Source organism: Catharus ustulatus, chromosome 1 (genome assembly GCF_009819885.2).
Source record: "Catharus ustulatus isolate bCatUst1 chromosome 1, bCatUst1.pri.v2, whole genome shotgun sequence".
Classification (NCBI taxonomy): domain Eukaryota; kingdom Metazoa; phylum Chordata; class Aves; order Passeriformes; family Turdidae; genus Catharus; species Catharus ustulatus.
Window position 1 is genome coordinate 29,336,634 of NC_046221.1, and position 19,064 is coordinate 29,355,697.

The window sequence follows — 19,064 nt, forward strand, 5'->3', positions numbered from 1 at the left end:
ACAAAAAAACCGAAAAAACCCCCCCAGAAAAACCCAACAAAAAATCAAAACATAGCAAAATTTAAAAACTCAAACAAACAGACATAAAAAAACCAAAACAACTGCAAACCAAAAACTCAAACACACACAACAGAAAAATCCTCAGATAAGCAGAGAACTGAGAAATTAATTTCCCAGGCTCTTATTGCTAGATCCTAGGCTCTTATCTTAGTGGAATTTTCCAAAGTGATGATTTTTAGAGTATAAGATACTATATTAATTAAGACTCCCAAAAAATCTTTGAAGCAGACTATTTAGAAAAGCACTATTAATGTGAGCACTGAATAGAACTGTTTATGGGTGCTATTACCTGTAATACATGAACTGAAGCTAATGCTCTTCAGAGGAGAAAGTAGAGCCATTAACAACTCAAAGATTTCCTCATAATACCTTTTGTACACATTGATCTGTTTCCTGCTATTAAAAACCAACCAACCAAAAAAAAAAAAAAAAAACCACAAAGAAGGCAAAAATATTTAATAGATTATACTGTCCTGTGAAGATGGACTTGAAGCCCAAGTTAGTCAGATGTCAAGGGCAACAAAACTTGAAGCATTAATCCCTGGGGAATAGGCCCAGGTAGCAGAGAATCCCAAAGATGAAAAGATTCTGAGCAAAGGGCTCTTTGCAGGGAATTTCTGGAGAAAGGAATTTTATGTATCCCAGTTTCCCCTAGTAGCCTCACCAGACCACTGTCAGTACAGCACAAACAGATTTGGTCTGACAAGCAGATGCAATTTGCTCTTACAGTGAATGTAATGTTAAGGTTTGTCCTACTGCTGGTGTGTAAGAGTTAGGCTGGTGTAACCTTGGAGAGAAAAGGACAGGCTCTTTGACACAGAAGTCATACTCCTAAAGAAAAATCTGTCCAATTGTCCTAAACCTGTAATGTTAACACTCTCAAATGGATTCTGAGGGAATCTGCCAAGCCCTTCACTAACTTCACTCGTGTTCCTTTATTGAAGCAAGTGATCTGTGATAGCACATGAAACCTGAGCCCCTCCACCTCCTCCACAGCGCTAGGTCTTCCAGGGATGCTCTACCCTGTCTGACCCACTGCCCTGCCCAGCAAAGCGACAGAGGAGCAGAAACAAGCTCATTCTATTACAGCTCCTACTAAAACCCAGTGAAAGCTACATATTCCCTGCACTTGTGGTACAGCTTGAAAACAAAACCAAAATACCCCCAAACCAACCAAATGAAAACCCAGCCCCCTTACCCCAGCCCCAAGCATCCCACATTCAAATCCAGTAGGGTATTTAAATGCCCTCTGAAAATGTGTAAGTGTTCTTAGTAGAATCAATCCCAAAATATATACAGACCACCCTCCTCCCTTCTGTCAGTCAAATACAATGACTGTATTTGTAGCATACAATGTGCTGCTTCGGTCATCTGACTCCTGGCTATAACTTACATATACATACACTTGAATTGTACATACTCCTCACCGTTTTTCCCCTGTTCCTTTTTTTTTTCCTTTTTTTTTTTTTCCTTTCCTTTTTTTGTTACACTTTGAAGCAAGCCATTCTAGGCATTGGGGACAGAGCATCGTCTCCTCTCCCATAAGAATAACCTTTCTGCAGGGGCCTCTCCAATTCAAATGGTCAGGAATCCAATACACAACAATCTTGCAGAAATCAGCTGCCAGATTTATTATTCTACCTGAAAACCCCCAAACAAACCAAAACAAAAAAACCCCAACCCCAAACAAACAAAAAAGTGGAATAAAAATAGACTTTAAATAAACCTCTTAGGTACATTTTAAAAAGGGTTAATCAGTTCAGTGAAAGACCTTTTTGTCTTCTGCTGAGAGATCATGTAATGTTGGTCTGACTGCTTGTTTTGTTCAGTGAGTCACTACCGTATACAGATATAAATATATTTTTTTTCTTAAATATTACACATTCGATGCATCTTTTAAATCTTTTTTTTTTCCTTTTTTTGTCCAACCCCTTTCCCAAATACCCACATCCTGCCACAGGCAAGAGGCGCTCTGTGCTGACATTAAAGAACCAAAACCAATCCAAGGACTTTTCATCAAAGCATGTTTCATTTGAATCTTATTTCAATGGAAACCAAAATTTTTTTAAACAATATTACTCAACATTTTCCCTTTCCTTTTTGCTAGTTCTGCAATTTTAGACTTCTTTTTCTCAGTTGATCACCAAGTATTTAAGTGCCATTGAGATCTATGGATGACAGAATTAGGTGGCATATTAAGGCATGTATCATAAAATATGTTGTCTCATGGATTTAGGTAAATTAAATACCTGCCCAAATGCTTTTTATGCACCTGTGGTTTCTAGTGACCACTACTTCTTTACTTTTGATTAAATGTGTATTAAAATATTCATAACTTAAGTAGTGTCTTAACTGACAAAGGATGGAAGATTAATCCACCACCTAGGACTGTCTTTGAAATCCATCCATTATGAGGAAAATAATTCTTCATTTTTTTATGGTTATGTATTTATTTTTCTCTGGATTCTTGACAATCTAGGAAAATGAAGTACTTCATATAGAAACTATTTAAATTTCACTGGGCAAAATTAAATCCAATTCTTACCTCCCTCTCCACCCCTTCAAACTATGAATTATCGTATTTTTAAAAAGGTGCTCATAAATATTTTAAATTTCTGGGGGGTTGCCGCTTTTTGTTTTTGTTTTACATACAGAATAGCTTGTGTGGTCTGTGTTCAAGGTAACCCCTCTCCAAAAATAAAACGATTTGAAAAAATAACAAAACAACCAAAAAAACCCCTCAAAATTTAAATTGTCTTTCGAGCATATCTGATCACATTTACATTTAGTGTCCAAAACAAGTTGATTGGTAACACCAGTGCCAGCACTACAACGTCATACAGCAACTTCATGGTTTTCTTTGACAGTTCATCTCTGTTCCACCAAAAATTACAAAAGGTTCTGCAGAGCTTTCCTTAGCAAGCTGAAGCTTACTAGTCATTTGTGGATGCGCATAAAAGCTGCTTATAGCACAGCTATGGCGTAAGCTATTTTCTAAGCAATAAATGGTTCAAGTCATCTATTTTGTCCTGAAATGCTACCTGTAGTTACAGCATTGCTTATAAATGGTCATAGTAAATTCAGCATCAAAGAGAATATTACAGAAAAAGACAGCAGCAGAAGCATTAGCATTATCTAGTATTTATATATGTTATCAACATAACACAGCAGTAAAAGGTTTAAATGCATATTAATGGGTACCGTGTCTAAAAATTACTAAAGTACCTATTTAGTGTATTGGATATTTTTCTCAAGGAGTGCTTGCTGTGTCTAAACAGCATAATTAGATATGTGACTTAGTACAGTTAATTCCTATTGATTAAATAACTTATTTATGTACCAAAGGAAATGGAAGGATACAAAATGTTTTCTCCCTCCTGATCATGATCCTGTATTTAATGCTGACATGATCATCAGAAAGCCTACTCCATGTAACTACTACCCTCAAATGGATCTTGAAAAATCAAGGCCCTAGCACATGGGCCATATATGTATAGCAATGTGGCACTGGATACAGCATGCAGCTACAAGTCTGAAGTCAGGGATTTCACTGTTTGGTCACTGTATTTATGGCCAGTCTGTCATTAAATAAGATTTTTTTTTTTTAAGTCATACACAAAAAACCAAAAACAAACAAAAAAGAAACAAAAAAATCACCTTAGGAAAATTATCTGGTTATTCTCAGAGGCAAGATACAAGTTCTGCCACTGGAAACTTCTAAATTAAATGCTGTGGTGTATGCTTTGCTTCTCTTTTATAACTGCAGAAAGACAATTAAGAATGGCAAGAAACAAATGCCCGAGGCATGCTGTGCTGATATCATCATCAAAAGTGGTTATTTTGCACAATGAGAATTAACTGTACTACGGATACCCAGAGAAAATGTACAATATCTTATGCTGATATGAAACAAAACAGACATGATATAGCTTTTTTTTGTACTTAAAACCTGTATGTTCCCTTCCCAAACTTAAGTAAAAAGCAAACCCACCCATTTCCTCCTTTTACACAGAATAACATTTAGGTTCCAACCCTCCCCTTTCAAATAAAGTGCGCTGTCCATGGCAGACCATAGGAGTAATGCAACAGGAAAAGCCCCTTTTAGTGTACTATTTAAAAAACAAACTGAAGTCGATTCAGCTTTCCTCTGGGTCTTGGGAAAGAGGAGAAGCTTAAGGGAGGGAGAAACGCCCCTTCAGTGTCTCTGTTGTTAATAGACATAGCCTTCGTTATAGGGGTGGGTGTTGCAGCAGCCTCCATCCTGCATGTAGACCATGCTCTCATCAAAGTGGGACAGAGGCACAGTGTCCTCCTCATTGATGTGGCGCTCCATGTCAGTCTTCAGTAAGGGGCGCTGGTTGTCGGGAAAAGCCATGGAGAAAAGCGCTTCAGGGTCACAAACAAACTTGTAGACGTATCTTTCTCCAGCCACCTTAGGATAACAAAAGGGGAAAAAAAAACGGTGCAGAATTAAGGCCTCATATTTTGCAACTCCAAGTTCAACAGTCCTGTGAAGAACTCACCTTTATTACACAACTAATAACATGACAGCAGAACTTGTAAGGCAGTGACCTAGCAAAGACAAGTGGGACCTGCCAAAGACTGTGCAAAATGCTCTTGATTTTGCCACACGTGACATCCTGTTGGAAGATGAATTAAGTATTCTGCTTCTAAACATTTGTTTGTGATGGTTTCCTATACTTAACCACAAATGGAACTGTTCTTATTGGAAAATGTAAACAAATTGTCACTACAGTTGCAAAATAAAATTACACACTCTGTGTGCGAAGTGGAAAAAAGAATCACATTGCATGACAGAGATCTGGATTTCACTTCACACAGATTGATTCATACGTATAAAAGCACTTTGGTTATAGTGCATGCTGATTGCACAGGGGCAGCGTAAGCAAATACGTAGGCTAATATGTACTTAGCAATTGCTCATGCAAAGCTGGGATTTGCTTATGGAGGGGCAAAGATCATAAAGTTTTCCCTTAATCAGAAACAGCCTTAAATGTCTATGCTTCAATTTCCTAAAAGCTAGAGAATGGCAAAAAACAACACAGATTGCTGTCTTATTAAAACAACAAATGGAAGTCAATATAGTATCTTCTCAAGTACCTTATTTTAAAAATTGTGCTTAAAAACATGCATTAAATTGCATGCTCACAATTTATTAAAATTATTTTAAAGTTAAAATCATATTGTCTGCTTCTTGCAACTCTAGCCACCATGGCAATGAAGTGAGTTAGCGAAAACAGAAAAAGTTTTGCAAACTTAACAACTCTCTTCTTACAGGTGCAAAATAATTTGAAGCACCTCTTTAATCCGTCAGCTTATTTATTCTACAAATAGAATTTGGTAGGGAATGTATCTGCAGCAGAATTTTTAAAATCAAATTAATGTCAGCAAGTTTGATAGACTAGAGGTCACATTCAGAAATCAGGCTTTTGTATAACCTGTTATCATTCTTGATTTTTTTTAAAAAAAGAAGGGAAAATATGCATACAAACTTTGCCATAAAGAAACCTGCTTTGCATCTACAACCCTCATTAGTTTTTAAAATACACAAACTGGCCAGATAGAGTGATCCCAGGACAAACCTGAAACATTGCTATGTCAGAGAAATAAGCATACAAGCAAGCTTTCAAAACGTGTGTTAAACAGATTCTTGCAGATAATAAAGTAGTAGTTTAGAACGTAGCAAGCCAGTTGTCAAAAGTACTTTTAAACTTTCCATGTTAAATGGATGTGTGGGTTGGGGCAGCTTTATCAGCCTTCTGGTATTTCTATCCCCACCTTTTCAACTTGCTTCACTCTGCTACTTTTTTTTTTTTTCCCCCTGTGTTGCCTTTGAAGTGTGCTGGCAGCACAGTTGCCTGTGCTGCTGAGCTGTAACCTGCAACAAGGAACTCCTCTGCCTGAAGCAGCAGTCAGCAAAACCAAGCTGCTGGTGGTTCTGCTTCTCCCTGATCAGACCCAGTTTCCAATCCACTTTGCAAAGACTCAGCACACAGTTACGTCACACACAAAAATGAGTGAGGTGCTGAGCTACTGAAGAACTGTAAGTCAATACTAGCCCAGAGTGTTGTCCAAGTTCTCTACTGGTAGTAAAAAAGGAGTGCACTACAACAATCCCATAATCTAAGAAAGAGAACTTGTAAGACTTTACAAAACCTATTGGAAAAATTGCCCAGTAACTTGAGCTGAAAGCACTGTTTCCATTCATGGAATTTGCACATGACAAGTTTAAACATGTTCATTATCACTGGTCACAAGACAAATGTGAAAAGATATGGAATAAGTTTTGCAGCTCAATATATTTATTATGATTTTGAGCACCCCTGAAAATTTTGTAGATACAGCAGACTGGTCTCTCCTATTGATTTCTCAGTCAATCTACATGGTACTACACAGCAAGATTTAAAAATCAGCAAGGCATAGTAGGAGGATGGATTGAATACTGTCAGCAAGACTAGCCTGTAATATATAAATTATTGCTAAATATTTATCCTAAATCAGTCTATTATAAATATTAAATTCCACTTAAAACCAGTATTACTACAACACCAGTGGTAAAAATATTAAAGTACTTGGTATGTTAATAGGCATAATTATTCTACCCTATCTTGCACTTACTAAAGTACCCAAGTGCTGGGCAGCTTATTTAGATCTGCAAAACATTAATCATACTCTACTCTACGTTTGCCTTTCCCAGCTGCCAGGAAGCTCTTTTGGATATTTTTGAATGTTACTTCTTTCCTTATAATCATGAAATGCATTGTGTGAACTAAAACCACATATATTTTTTACATTAAAAAAAAAAAAAAAGATTAATCCATATGCTGGACCTAGTAGGTCCAAAAGCTTAGCTGAGCCAAAAACCACCTGAGCCATGCAATTACAAGTACTCCTTGTAAACTGACCTATGGATTAACATGCAAGACTCTGGTGAAATGTAATACAAAATTAACTACTCACCTTTTGCATGATTCCCTTTTCATAATAATAGCGAAGAGATCGGCTAAGTTTATCATAGTTCATAGCTGGTCTGTTTTTCTGAATCCCCCAGCGACGTGCCACCTGCCACAAAAATGGAATAACAATGATTTGTTAAATGCATTTAACAAGCAGATCTTATCATCAGATACTTTATTTGGGGATGGAAGAGGGAAAACCCTGCAACAAATAGGAAAGAAGTTGCCATGACCTGAAACTTCCCATGTACTACTATTAATTTTAATTGGATGTACATCATCATTAAACTTGAAACAGATTTATTGGACAATGTGGTCGAGGGTTAGGGTTTTTCTCTGATTTTTAATTAAGAAAACCAATGAAAAAATAAACAGATGACAGACAAAAAATATTTAGCAAGTTCCACCAGAAAACTTTCACAAAACTTTTTCTTCAGTTTGATACGATGGATAATTGTACCATGCCTGTCTTTTCCTTGCTGTCTGAAAAGAAAAAATATTTTAAACACACATGCATATGCATTTAGTTCATTAACTAATACAGACTGTACTTGGAATGATAGCAATGTTGCAATTATTAGGAGATACAAGTCAAAAGACAACTCCCAGTCTTAAACATTACCTCAGCTAAAAAAAAAAAAAAAAAATTATCTGAGGAGGCAGAATAACTATATGGAAGAACTATATGGCGGCATGCAAGTAACTCATGAAACTATTCCATAGAGAAAAAATATGCCTTCTTCTCTGAGTTATGTTTTCTACTTGACTTTATGCTTCCTGTTTTATTGCTAAAGATAGTTTTGGACAAAGCTACCCTTTGTTTAGAGAGCTTAACTTCTTATTCCTCGCCTGAAATTTAATCGGCTATTGGTGACATTTCAATTACTGTCTGTAAAAATGACTGTAATATCACCAGAGGGAAAAAAAGACAGAGTTGATGAACTCTTTAAAGCACATTTTATAAAAATGACTGAGAGGTGCATATGCATGCAGCTCTGGAAAATGACAGAGTAGCCAAGCAGCTTCTTCGCAGACTGCTCTGCAAAACTTCCAGTGTCTGGAGCTTTTTGATGCAAGTCAACACACAACACTGAGCAAAATTCATGATTTCAGTGTCCACCTGGAAAATAATTTCTAAAATTTCTTTTGAAAATAATTTCTAAAATTTCTTATTTCCTTTCAGTGGAGCAGCTTTTCAGACTTAGGTAAATTATCACGGCTCTGCTAACTTCAGCTACATTTTAGCTGTACTGAAACACACCTCCAATCACATAAATTTATTCCAGCTGCAGATTTGGCCTAGATGTCTAACTTTGATTCATTTATTCATTTTTGTAACACATGACCACATCACTCCTTTTTTATTCCTTCCAAGGTTTTTTTTTTCCTGAGTCCTAAGTCTCCAACATAACAGGCTTGCAAAATAAATAAATACATAGCAAAGAAAAAAAGCAAGTAACGGTGAAGAATATGTTATATTGTGTGGTATTTTGACATTCCTAGACAAGCAATCAGGTCCAGTTCCCATCCCTGAACTGCATAGTATATACCTAGTCCTGCTCTGTGAAAGGGATTCAGGCCTCTACCCTTCTACCTTACCTTCCTGCTGAAGGTTGCTGTCCCTGTGACAAGCCTGCATAAATGGACCTATGCCCAATTCTCAGGCTCCATAGTTCGCAGTTACTTTCTGAACGAACTATGGCTCTCCAGGAGCTGATACATATTCATTTTTGTTGTCACTCTTTCTATGAGGGTGTAAACCTCCAGTAAGGAATGGATGGAAAGGTCATGTCACTGACGTCCTAACCAGCCACAGTAGAACCAACAAGCTCTTTGATTTCCCTTCAATTTACACTTGGCAACCAACAGAATTGTGCAACTTTCCATAGGGTATTCTTATTTTAATTGACTGTTTGTCAGATTCATGACAATCATATGAAAACAACTTAGAATCCTTTGTACTCCTAGGAACACACAGAGTGAGACAAGCTTCAAGCCTCCTCCAGATCTTGGATACAATGCTGCTAAAAATCACAAAGCAACTTCTACATAGCTAGACATGCAGATGATCTGTTTAAGTTAAATTCGAATATCTAGTCCTTCAGGGAATAACACAATAAGGAAACTTTAAGGGTTTGTAACTTTCTTTTCCTTAGCTAATAAAATCTATAAAGTTTTTGCACCATCTGCTGGAAACCATTTCTCAATAAAACTCTTCAATCTTGAAAAAAAACTGGACATACCTTAAAAACAAGACAACACAAAAAAGAGCAAAAAATACGAGACTACGGTAGAGGGAAAATCATGTACATCATCCACCAAAACCAAACAAAACACTTTCCAAAGATTTCGCTCTGTTCCAGGACAGGTTACACAGCTAAGGAATCCATGTAGCCTGCTAAGGCCTCAGACTGCCTGCAAATTTTCAGTATCACATTGACTAAGTGTTCTGAGTTTGAATCCTCAGATACACAATGCCAGGATCTGCCATGGTGACTATCACTAGAGCAGGGGATGCTCAGACAAACAAGAGCCAGCACTGGGGTCCTTGCAGCAACACGCTCCTCAGCCAGACCATGTCAGGAAGGAAAGGGACATCAGTCCTGACACCATCCCCAGCTACTCCAGCTTCTCCACAGAGCTGCTAGCAGGCCATGTAAGTAACGTGCAAGAAAGCTTTCAGACTGCTAATGCCAGTAGATGGATGGCAAAGAGCAGAAGTAGCTGATGGAATGCAGCCATACACCCTCAAGTCTTCCCACTCAGGTCTAATTCAGAAGGGATCCTGACAGAAAATTTGCCGTGGTCTCCTCTATTAGAAGACCCTATTTAAGGGGCAAAAAAAATAAAGCAGAATGATACTGCCTTTTGACAACCCTAATTAAATCCTTTACGTCAATGAATTTTACAACAAAATTCATATACACCTGATCTTCCAACAATTTCCATGATAGTTTAGAATGCAGGCTAGGTTACATAATATTACCTAGTCCAAAACATTTTACATAATAAAACATTCAATTTATTCCTGTTTATCACACAAGTGAACTAAGCCACGCTTCAGCAAATGTTCATGAATATAAGTAATTTTATCTACCGCATGAGTCCTTCATGGTTCAAAAGAGCCATGCATGTGCATGAGCATTTGCAAGCCTAGGATCTAAGCCTATACTAAACAATCTCATGAATCTAATATTTGATGTTGAAAGATTAGAAAGGGACAAGTTTTCAAAGGATTTTGGAATACAGTTCTGTCCATAAAGTGATTCTGAAAAACATGGACCTCACAATCAATGAGAACTATTTACTAACTCTAGTACTTGCTATGTTTTTATTATTTTGTGGGACTAGGAGTCAAATCTATGCTTAACCATACCTCTGTCCTAACTGAAGCACTTGTCTTCGTGTCACCCTTCTAAAGCACTACTGAAACAAAGTACTGGAAAATAAGGCCTAAGTCCAAAGGAGCACAGTTAAATTTGCAGGAAGGGGCAGTGATGTGAGGGCGTGCTGTCTGTCTAACTCACCTCCTCTGGCTCAATCAGCTTGAACTCCATGCCTCGGCCAGTCCATGCTATGAAGTGAGAGTTGGATGGGTCGTCGAGAAGAGCTACCAAGAACTGCCAGAGCTGAAGCGAGCCTCGCCGTTGATACGTGGGTCCTTCGCGGTACATGCCTGGCTCCTGCTTGACATCACCTGCACACAACAGCAACGGAGTTACAGGAGCAGTGCCCTGGAGCACCATCACTCTGTCTGTCAGAGAAGCTGCCAAAGCAATCATTAGGGGTAACAAAACAGAGGGAAGAATCGACCACCCTCAAATGCAACATTCCCCTGTTTGCTGGGGACAATATTACAATAACATATCAATACACTAAAAAGCACCTAAATTCATTCATGATTTATGGAAGTCTCACTAAGCCTCTCCCCGTGTAGTTTTGATAAAAGCAAATCTCTTGCAAACCATTTTGTAATATCCTCTCTGAAAGAACATACACTATTTTTGAAGGAACCCTGATAGAACTGTGTTTGTGTACTATACATTGCACAGGCCCCTGTGTTGGTAAAGTAATGTAGGCTTCACAAAGCTGCAAAACCCTATTGAGTGAAACTTCTCTTGCATGCAAATGGTTCTGAGGAAAATTTGACAAAGTATTTGACTTGGACTTAAACAGTATGTGCTTTATGCATAGGCATGTAAATCCTGCAGATACAGGAGTTCCTCTGTGGCACACTGGACTTGCATATGAGCAAAAATTACTTTTACTCATATCTACATATCAAATTAGTATTCCCTCTGAAAAGCTATAAGTTAATTTTTCTAAAATTTTAAGTCTCAAAAAACCTTTTAAAAATATCAATAACATTCTACTAGCTGTTTCACAAATTGTCAATGAGAAAACTATCCTGCTACATCTATACTGTCTTTGTTGTTTTTAAATCAAATTTATACTGAACAACTCATGCAAACAACAGCTGAAAGGTCTGATGCTGAAGCAGACAGTAATTTTTTCTCCACACAAGGACTGCAATTCTAGATATACTGGTAAAATTCCTCATTTCAATTATCAGAACAGCAAAAGCCTCCAATAAACAGTGTGACCTGTTTAATAAGGAAAGTCAGGAATTTACATTCAACCACAGCATTAGGATGCTCTGACAGCCATTACAGAATGGCTCTGTGTAGTGAAAGGCAGAATAATAATATTAAAAATGGAGCACTTCCTTTTGTAATCAGGAAAGAAAATTGACTCAATAGCTGTGGAAAACAAATAAATCAACACAAGGCTTTTTGGTTTATGCGAGGTTCAAGTTCCAGTCCTGAAAGTCCTTCTTTTTCAAGGACAGGATTTTTTTCTTGTAATGATAGCTGAGCAATGTGCAAATAGCAAGTGCAGTATTACACAGGATCAAATTCTTTCCTTGTGCTGATCTTTGATTTCAAATGAAGCAGCTGAGCATCTACTTCTGAAACATCAAGACTAGTCCTGGGGCTTATCCAACTTTTGCTTTACTGGCCATTATATGATGACACATCTACTAGTTTTCCCTCAAAACACGCTGCAAGCATACACATAGATATTTGCATGATGAACTCAATCTTCTAGAATGCAAGGTGTTCTCTCAATGGGTAGTCATAGAAAGTAGCAGCACAGTGCTTCTTTATCTGGCACAAAAATACTTCTCAACATTTATTCCTTTTACTGTATTTGTATTTCTTTTTCATTTTCATTCCCTTTCCTGTATAAAACCCTAATTAACCAAAAGGTTTTTCAAGGAAGACATAGACAAATGCTACTGTTAACGAGTTTTAACTTCTTGTAGTACTGGGTCTGATCCACAAAAATAATATATAAAACATATATTTAAATTTAAAAAATTATATCTATATATCTGGATATATGGATATATAAAATATATAAACCTGACACCGGCACTCAGATCAGCTCCACAATCATTTGTGGGGAACAAAAAAAAAAAATACCTGACACGGTGTGCTTTAAAAAAATTCTTTTAAAAGTTCAAATTCTTTTAAAAGCTCAAATGAGCTCACATTACAAAGCTCAGGTATAAAGTAGACTTTCAATACATCATTCTTTCTGTGACTGTGTCAATACAGTGACAATGCAATACTGGATTGAGCAATATTCAGTTAGATCTAATATTATCTAAAATTCTTTATCTACTTCTTACCAACATAAAAATACATGTGATACTCTGAAGAATGTGCAATTCTCTGGGTTACTTTCACTTCAGAGTTTCCAGTTTTTCAGCAAATACTACAAATGCTGCTAAACATGCAATAGTTTTGTAATTCATGAGTCTCAGGAAAAAACAAACAAAATAAAGTAGAAGAAAAACACTCATTCTCCAGCCCTCCTTTTAGCTGTGGTCAGACATTTGTATACAAGTTTATCAGGAAATATCTAATCTTTCCTGTTGAAATAAATAAAGCTGGATATACATACACTAATATAAAAGCTACACCAACAACACTACACTAGCATGCATACACTAACATAATATCATCCTAGCAAATTTAAGTAATTGATTTCTAAATTAATTCCCAAAGTTGCAGACTAACAGAGTCACTGGCAAGAACTAGTGTCCATCTACTTTGCTTATAATGAAATAAATCTGAAATCAACTGAGTTACACCAGGAAACTGATTCTATGTCAGAGTAACTGAGGATAATTTGGACCATTCATTTTAATTGACCTCAGAATTCCTCTTTAAAAAAAACTGCTGTAATTGGTAGTGTTGTGAACAAAGCATTGATTTGTTATCAATCCCACTGAAAAATAAACTACTAGTACATTCAACCTAGTGCAAATACACTGTCACAAACACAAAAATGCCCTATATACTCACTTCCCACTATTCATCACTTCGTAGACAACAAGAGACTTAATCCTCAGTAAAACTAAAGCCCCTGCTTTCTCCACTGTTTTGTTAATTATAAGTACAGCTTTCATTAAATCTCAAACAACAAGCAGTATGTGATCATCAGTGCAATGGAAATCCTCTTATTACTTCTCAATAGTACAGGAACCGAGCTCCTCTGCCACAAGTCTGGATGCAGCATCTTTAGCTGGCAAAAGTCGAATCACATCCTATTGAAGAGGAGACTTTGGTTTCAAGAGACAAAGGTCAGCTTTGGTTGGGCGCACCACAAATGGTGTGTTAAGGAATCCTAAATTGGAACGTTACTGGGCTTTTTTGATCAGCAACAGAGGAAAGTCCCTCATCTCTTTCTTTTTCATCTCACTACACAGGAAAAAGAGAGATGTGTCATACATACCGTCAAACTTCTCTGGAACAACGCAAGTGTCATCATAAAACTGCCTAGGTCCCTTCTCATACATACAGCCTGTAAGTTAAAAAGAGACAGGTGTTTATAGAAAAGATGCATGGAGAAAAAAGAGATCACAGGCTTAATGCCAGAGGGAACACTAAGTTATACAGGAATCAGATTCATATCCCACATCCTTTACACACCGCCCAATCCCAACATTTTGGTCTAAGTACAAGGGTGTTTAATTAACATATTCATTCCCAAGAGACTGTTAATCTCCACCTGCTAAAATGAAAAAGCACCCATTTTTCTCTATGATTTATTACAAAATGTTTGCTCATTTCCTGTTTGAACTAGCATGCCTTTGACATTTAACCATTAGTTCCTGCAGGTCTTCTCCCTGCAAGACTAAAGAAGTACCATTCAGTATTTCCTCCTCACACCCACACAAATCACCCTCATACACTGCTCTTGATGTTCTTTCCAATTAAGATCATTTGGTAAAATTTCATTTCATCATTAAGACACTATCTATAACACAGCAGTCTTTCTAGCACACCTTTCTGTACACATTCTTACTATTTCCTGTTATGCTCATGTTTTGCTTAACCAGAACTGTACTGTTTATCAGTATTGGTCTCACCAGTGCTATTGAGTGAGACAAAACATCTCCTCCTCTCCTGCTGCCCTCTGACCCTCCTTTTGACTGCCTAAGTATTACAGAAGGCTTTTTGCCTCAAGTTTACAGTGCTCAGTTGGGCTGGTTTCCCACTGTGACGCTGAGGAGGAGACCCATCTCAGAATCCTTTTTTCCAATATATTGTTTCCCGTTCCACAGGCCCAGTCCACATTCATGTACTAAAAAAAAATTTTGTTTAATGTGCCCAGATAACCAAACAATTCAAACTGCTTTGTGTGACTGCCCTGTCCTGCCAGTTATTTACTGCTCTATCTTTGTGCCATAAAGTTATCTATTAACTTTGTTCCATATCTTTACTGAAAATATTGAATAGCAACAGTCCTGATATAAATTCCTACAGAACTATAATCCATTCAGAGATGATTGCCTGGTGACAGCCGCTTTGAGATCTGTCAGTTGGCCAGGTCTTAATGTATTTAATGTGTACTCTATTGATATTGCTTTGTGCTAACTTCTTAATCAGAATGTAATGCAGAGGTAAATTGAATGCCATAAAAAGTCTAACTATGCGATACAAGCATCTTTATCAATCAAACTTTTATCTTCAGCAAAGAACAGAATCAAATTTGACGTGACCTTTATTCTGTAAAATCATGCTGATTGATTTCCAAATACAGAAAACAAATATTTAGCAAACATCACTGCTTTTTTTACATCATTCATGAAAATTTTGCCACCTCCAACTCCTTACAAGAACATAACATGACTAAGACGGGTTTTCCCCTGTGTGGTTAAAACTCAAGATTTTTGCCCTAATCCCTGAAGTTTTTTTCCTGATGCCTCTCACATCCCTTATCAAGCTTGTATACTTCATATAATTTCATATAATAAGACTTAGAAATTTCCATCTCCTGTTTCACTTTTCTTGTTAAATACTACCTTTTTTTCTTCCCCTGTCTTTATTTCAACCCAGAAAAAACAGGATTTTGGCCAAGTGTGTTATCATTTTGATTCTGTCTTTACACTAGCAAATGAAGTCTTCATGGAAGACTTTGATTCACACATCTATCTGGATTCTCATCAGTCTCAAAACCAGATTCCATCATGTTTCTGAAATTTGCCCACTGGAAGAAAAACAAATTAATCCTAAACAAACAAGCAGAAAATGATATATTGTTAAGACAGATAAACTAAAACAGGACAGTGGAGGCTATAACCTCTCTTTCAGTCATTTTAGTTCTGTTAGACTTCTTCTTTTTAGTACATATAAAGTGCTTCCAATCAGAATTATTAATTTTGACAATTATGTAAGCTCTGCCCTACTGGAATCATTGGGAATTTTGGTACAATTCAATTTGGGCATAAAGTGCACCAAAACATTGCAAAAATAGTAACAAAAGGAAAAAGACAAAACCCTCACTGAATTTGAAGTATAAAATGGATTACTTAACTGCTCAGTTAACTGAGTCTGTCATGCTAACAGCCTGGAAAATATCACTTGAGCAGAATGGGTGAAACAGACAGATTTTTAAGTGTCTCTTCCTTTCAACTGCTAGAGGCCTTGAAAATCAGAATGAGTAAAGTTCATAATATAATTGCTTCTATCCCGATCAACCCATGACACTAAAAGAAGCTACAAAAAATTCAGTGCATCAGAAACTCAACACTGAAAGGGGAAAGAAGGATGATGCAAGTATTCCCAGCAGCAGAATTAAACCAGTGAACCCCAAATACCCCCAGGCTTTTAATTTTTTTTTACATTTCTCTCATATAAAAGTGATGCATAATAGAAAACTTAACTTCTGTTCTGTTTGGGTGAGCCAGGAAGCCTTCTTGCCTCATGTAAATGGAATGGCAGCTAGGCACTTCTGAAAGGAGAAGATGACAATGCAAGTCAAAAGACTGTCTGGAATTAAAAGTGTGCAGGTTATCAATGGGACAGACTGTAAGCAGAAGAGCAACAGAAAAGGATGCAAGTTACAGTGAGAGGGAACCTGTCAACACACAGTCAGCATTTCAGAGCAGCACACAGTACATATGGCCAAACAGAAAGACATGATGTGAGGCTCACAGATCCTATCTACGATAGGCACTTGAACTCCAAACCTTTTGTAATCAACTCTGCTAAAAGCTGACTCCCATGGCAATTACACTTTGGACCATTCACAGAAAAATCAGCACCAGTGACCATTAATATTTTAAACCCTGTGCTTGTATATCTATCTTTGTGACTAATTCAACCCAAAGTTTTTAATCAATTGTGCTGAAAAGACTTTCAGTCACACTGGAGACTCTACACTTACACAAGAAATGTCTAAGTGAATTTTGAGTAGGATAATGCTTTTTAGGCTCTGGTTGAGGACTTGAAGGGTTAATGAAATTTTCTGCAATTGCTAAGCATTTTATATAGAAATGTAGGTCTGTCTATATCACTGTCCACTTGTATTTGTTTAAAATAAAAATTATACCTTTCAAAAAAAAATACTGTGCATATTCTAAGTAATACTGATACTTATTTGCAATTCTCCACCTCTACTCAAATCTTCAGGAAGAAAGAGAAAAGCCAAATAGAACAGATAAAAAACGTGTTCTTCAAATGTCTTTCTTTTTCTTCCCCATGTCTTGCACTGTCCCCAAGTAGTCACATCCTGTGCACAGGGACTTGCAAACAGAAACACACTGTAAATGTTTGCCCTTCTAGACCATGTTTAACCTACTTCTTGGATATCAAAAGTCTTGCTTAACAAAGTCTATTTGATCTTTCAATGAACTCCTACCCTAAGCCAGGCAATGTTACCAGTAACTTGTAACTCTTTAAGAGATGCAAACAGAGGTCAAAAGAGCAGACATTATTTTTCCAACAGTGCCTACAGACTCTTTCAGTCTGTGATTCCAAATTTCACTGTTCACTGACTAGTGATGAGTATCAAAGATTTGGTAGGATAAGAAAATGAGGTTTTACACCGACTTCACAAACAAGTGAAACACAGGGCAGTAATAATAAGTTTCCTCTAACAGTCCACGGTCCCTCTTGCACATCTGTGCCAAACTCTTCATTACCTCCTCTCTCGGTAAAACGCTCCGTGGCTGCCTCCTCAGGCCTAGGGAATCTCTAATGTCTCAGGCAGCTACTCTGAGCAACCACAGGAATCAGTGACTCAATGATCACCAGAGTCAAGTATAGCTCTGCAGACTAGAAGTCAAAGGCTACAAGCAGTGCTTCACCTGCAAGGAATCATTCATGTTACCAAGTAGATTGAATTCTAAGGAGAATGGAAAAATCTACGTAAAAGAAGAGGAAGCTGTAGAACTGAAACAGATGCTATTTTCTATTTTAGGTAAAACTTCTCTAGTATTGGCAGCAAAGCCTTTTTTGACTCATGAACTCCACTCTTGCAAAGTGATAGAGCAGAGTATACTGAATAAAGAATTATGCATGCATCCACAAAGATCTCTTCGTAGCCAAGTTGGGGTTTCATCTCCCATGCTCCTAAGTCAATTATAATTAACATCTGGAGCCTCTTTAAGGCAAGCATTGTTTGTACCAACATTACTTAATCTTCTGGTTAGCTTGTGCTTAAACAGTCCACAGAGGACCAAAAAAATATAGCAAGGAAGAGTTTATTTCTCGTAAAGTAACTAGAGTCTTGTTATCCTAAAGTGCTATCAGTTAATTTATGACTATCAGAGTGGGTCAGACTCTAATCAAATTGTAGAAACATTTCCAAAGTGATTATTCAATCAAATGACTAACATGGTTAATTAGGAGCCATAAACATTGCTCTGAAGTTCATCAAAGTAATGACTTGCCCAGAAAAATTACTGCTAATTAAATTGCCTGCTGCTTTCATTTCTACCTTATCTAATAAAAAGTCCAACCAATGAAATTTAGTATTGCAGTTTTAAATTGTACTAAATGCTTGACTAAGACCCAGAAGTATTTTTACATGCTAAGCGGAGCTACTTCAAAAGAAAACATTTTAGTGTAGAAATTACAGAGCAATTATGTTTTCTTCTCCTTAAACCATTGTTTCAAGACAATAAATAAGACAGAAGCAGACAAGAAATACTTCCAGGGCAAGATCCAAGTGTTTGAGATGATTGATTCATCATCTTTTTGCAAGTTTTAGTCTTTGAACAAAAATGTGCCTGGATTTAGACACACAAAAAGCTTATTTCAGACTGCCAATGAAGTAACTCACATCTTAAGGCTACATCTGCTCAAGAACAGCAGAACCCCTTTAAAAAAACCAAAAAACCACTAGCTAAAAATATGGAAATGTAAAAAAAAATGTTTATCTTTCATTACCAGTTTAGAATACTTAGGGGTCATTCTTCATTGCTCTTCTTATTAACAGAAACATAACAGTCATTTTAAAACAATTAATATGGTCTTATATCATAGACCATGAAACCATTCTTTTCCCAGCAGGTGCTGTTTGAAAAAGCACATGCAATCTAGACACTGCCAAAATGTCCTCTCATCCAGGACCATCACAGAGAAAAATAATGGAAATAAGCTCTGCTATGCCTACAGCAAAATACATCCAAGCAGAAAAAGCTCAAAGAAACTTTTTCAGGACAAGAAA

The 19,064-nt window shown here is 37.0% G+C and overlaps 1 protein-coding gene across 5 annotated transcripts in view; it reads right to left on the reverse strand.

Annotated features, from left to right (window-relative positions):
- Positions 1-1,667: 1,667 nt before the first annotated feature.
- Positions 1,668-19,064, reverse strand: part of ETV1 (ETS variant transcription factor 1) — a 66,671-nt gene continuing 49,274 nt past the window's right edge. For 4 of the 5 annotated variants that reach the window (XM_033066462.2, XM_033066483.2, XM_033066445.2 and 1 more), the window contains exons 9-13: positions 16,275-16,343; positions 13,842-13,910; positions 10,565-10,734; positions 7,042-7,143; positions 1,668-4,492 (exon numbers count right to left, since the gene is read on the reverse strand). In XM_033066462.2, the coding sequence (XP_032922353.1) occupies positions 4,271-4,492; positions 7,042-7,143; positions 10,565-10,734; positions 13,842-13,910; positions 16,275-16,343 (632 nt within the window). In that variant the 3' untranslated portion in view covers positions 1,668-4,270. The remainder of the gene's footprint in view (positions 4,493-7,041; positions 7,144-10,564; positions 10,735-13,841; positions 13,911-16,274; positions 16,344-19,064) is intronic. The other variant, XM_033066473.2, reaches the window with a different exon arrangement.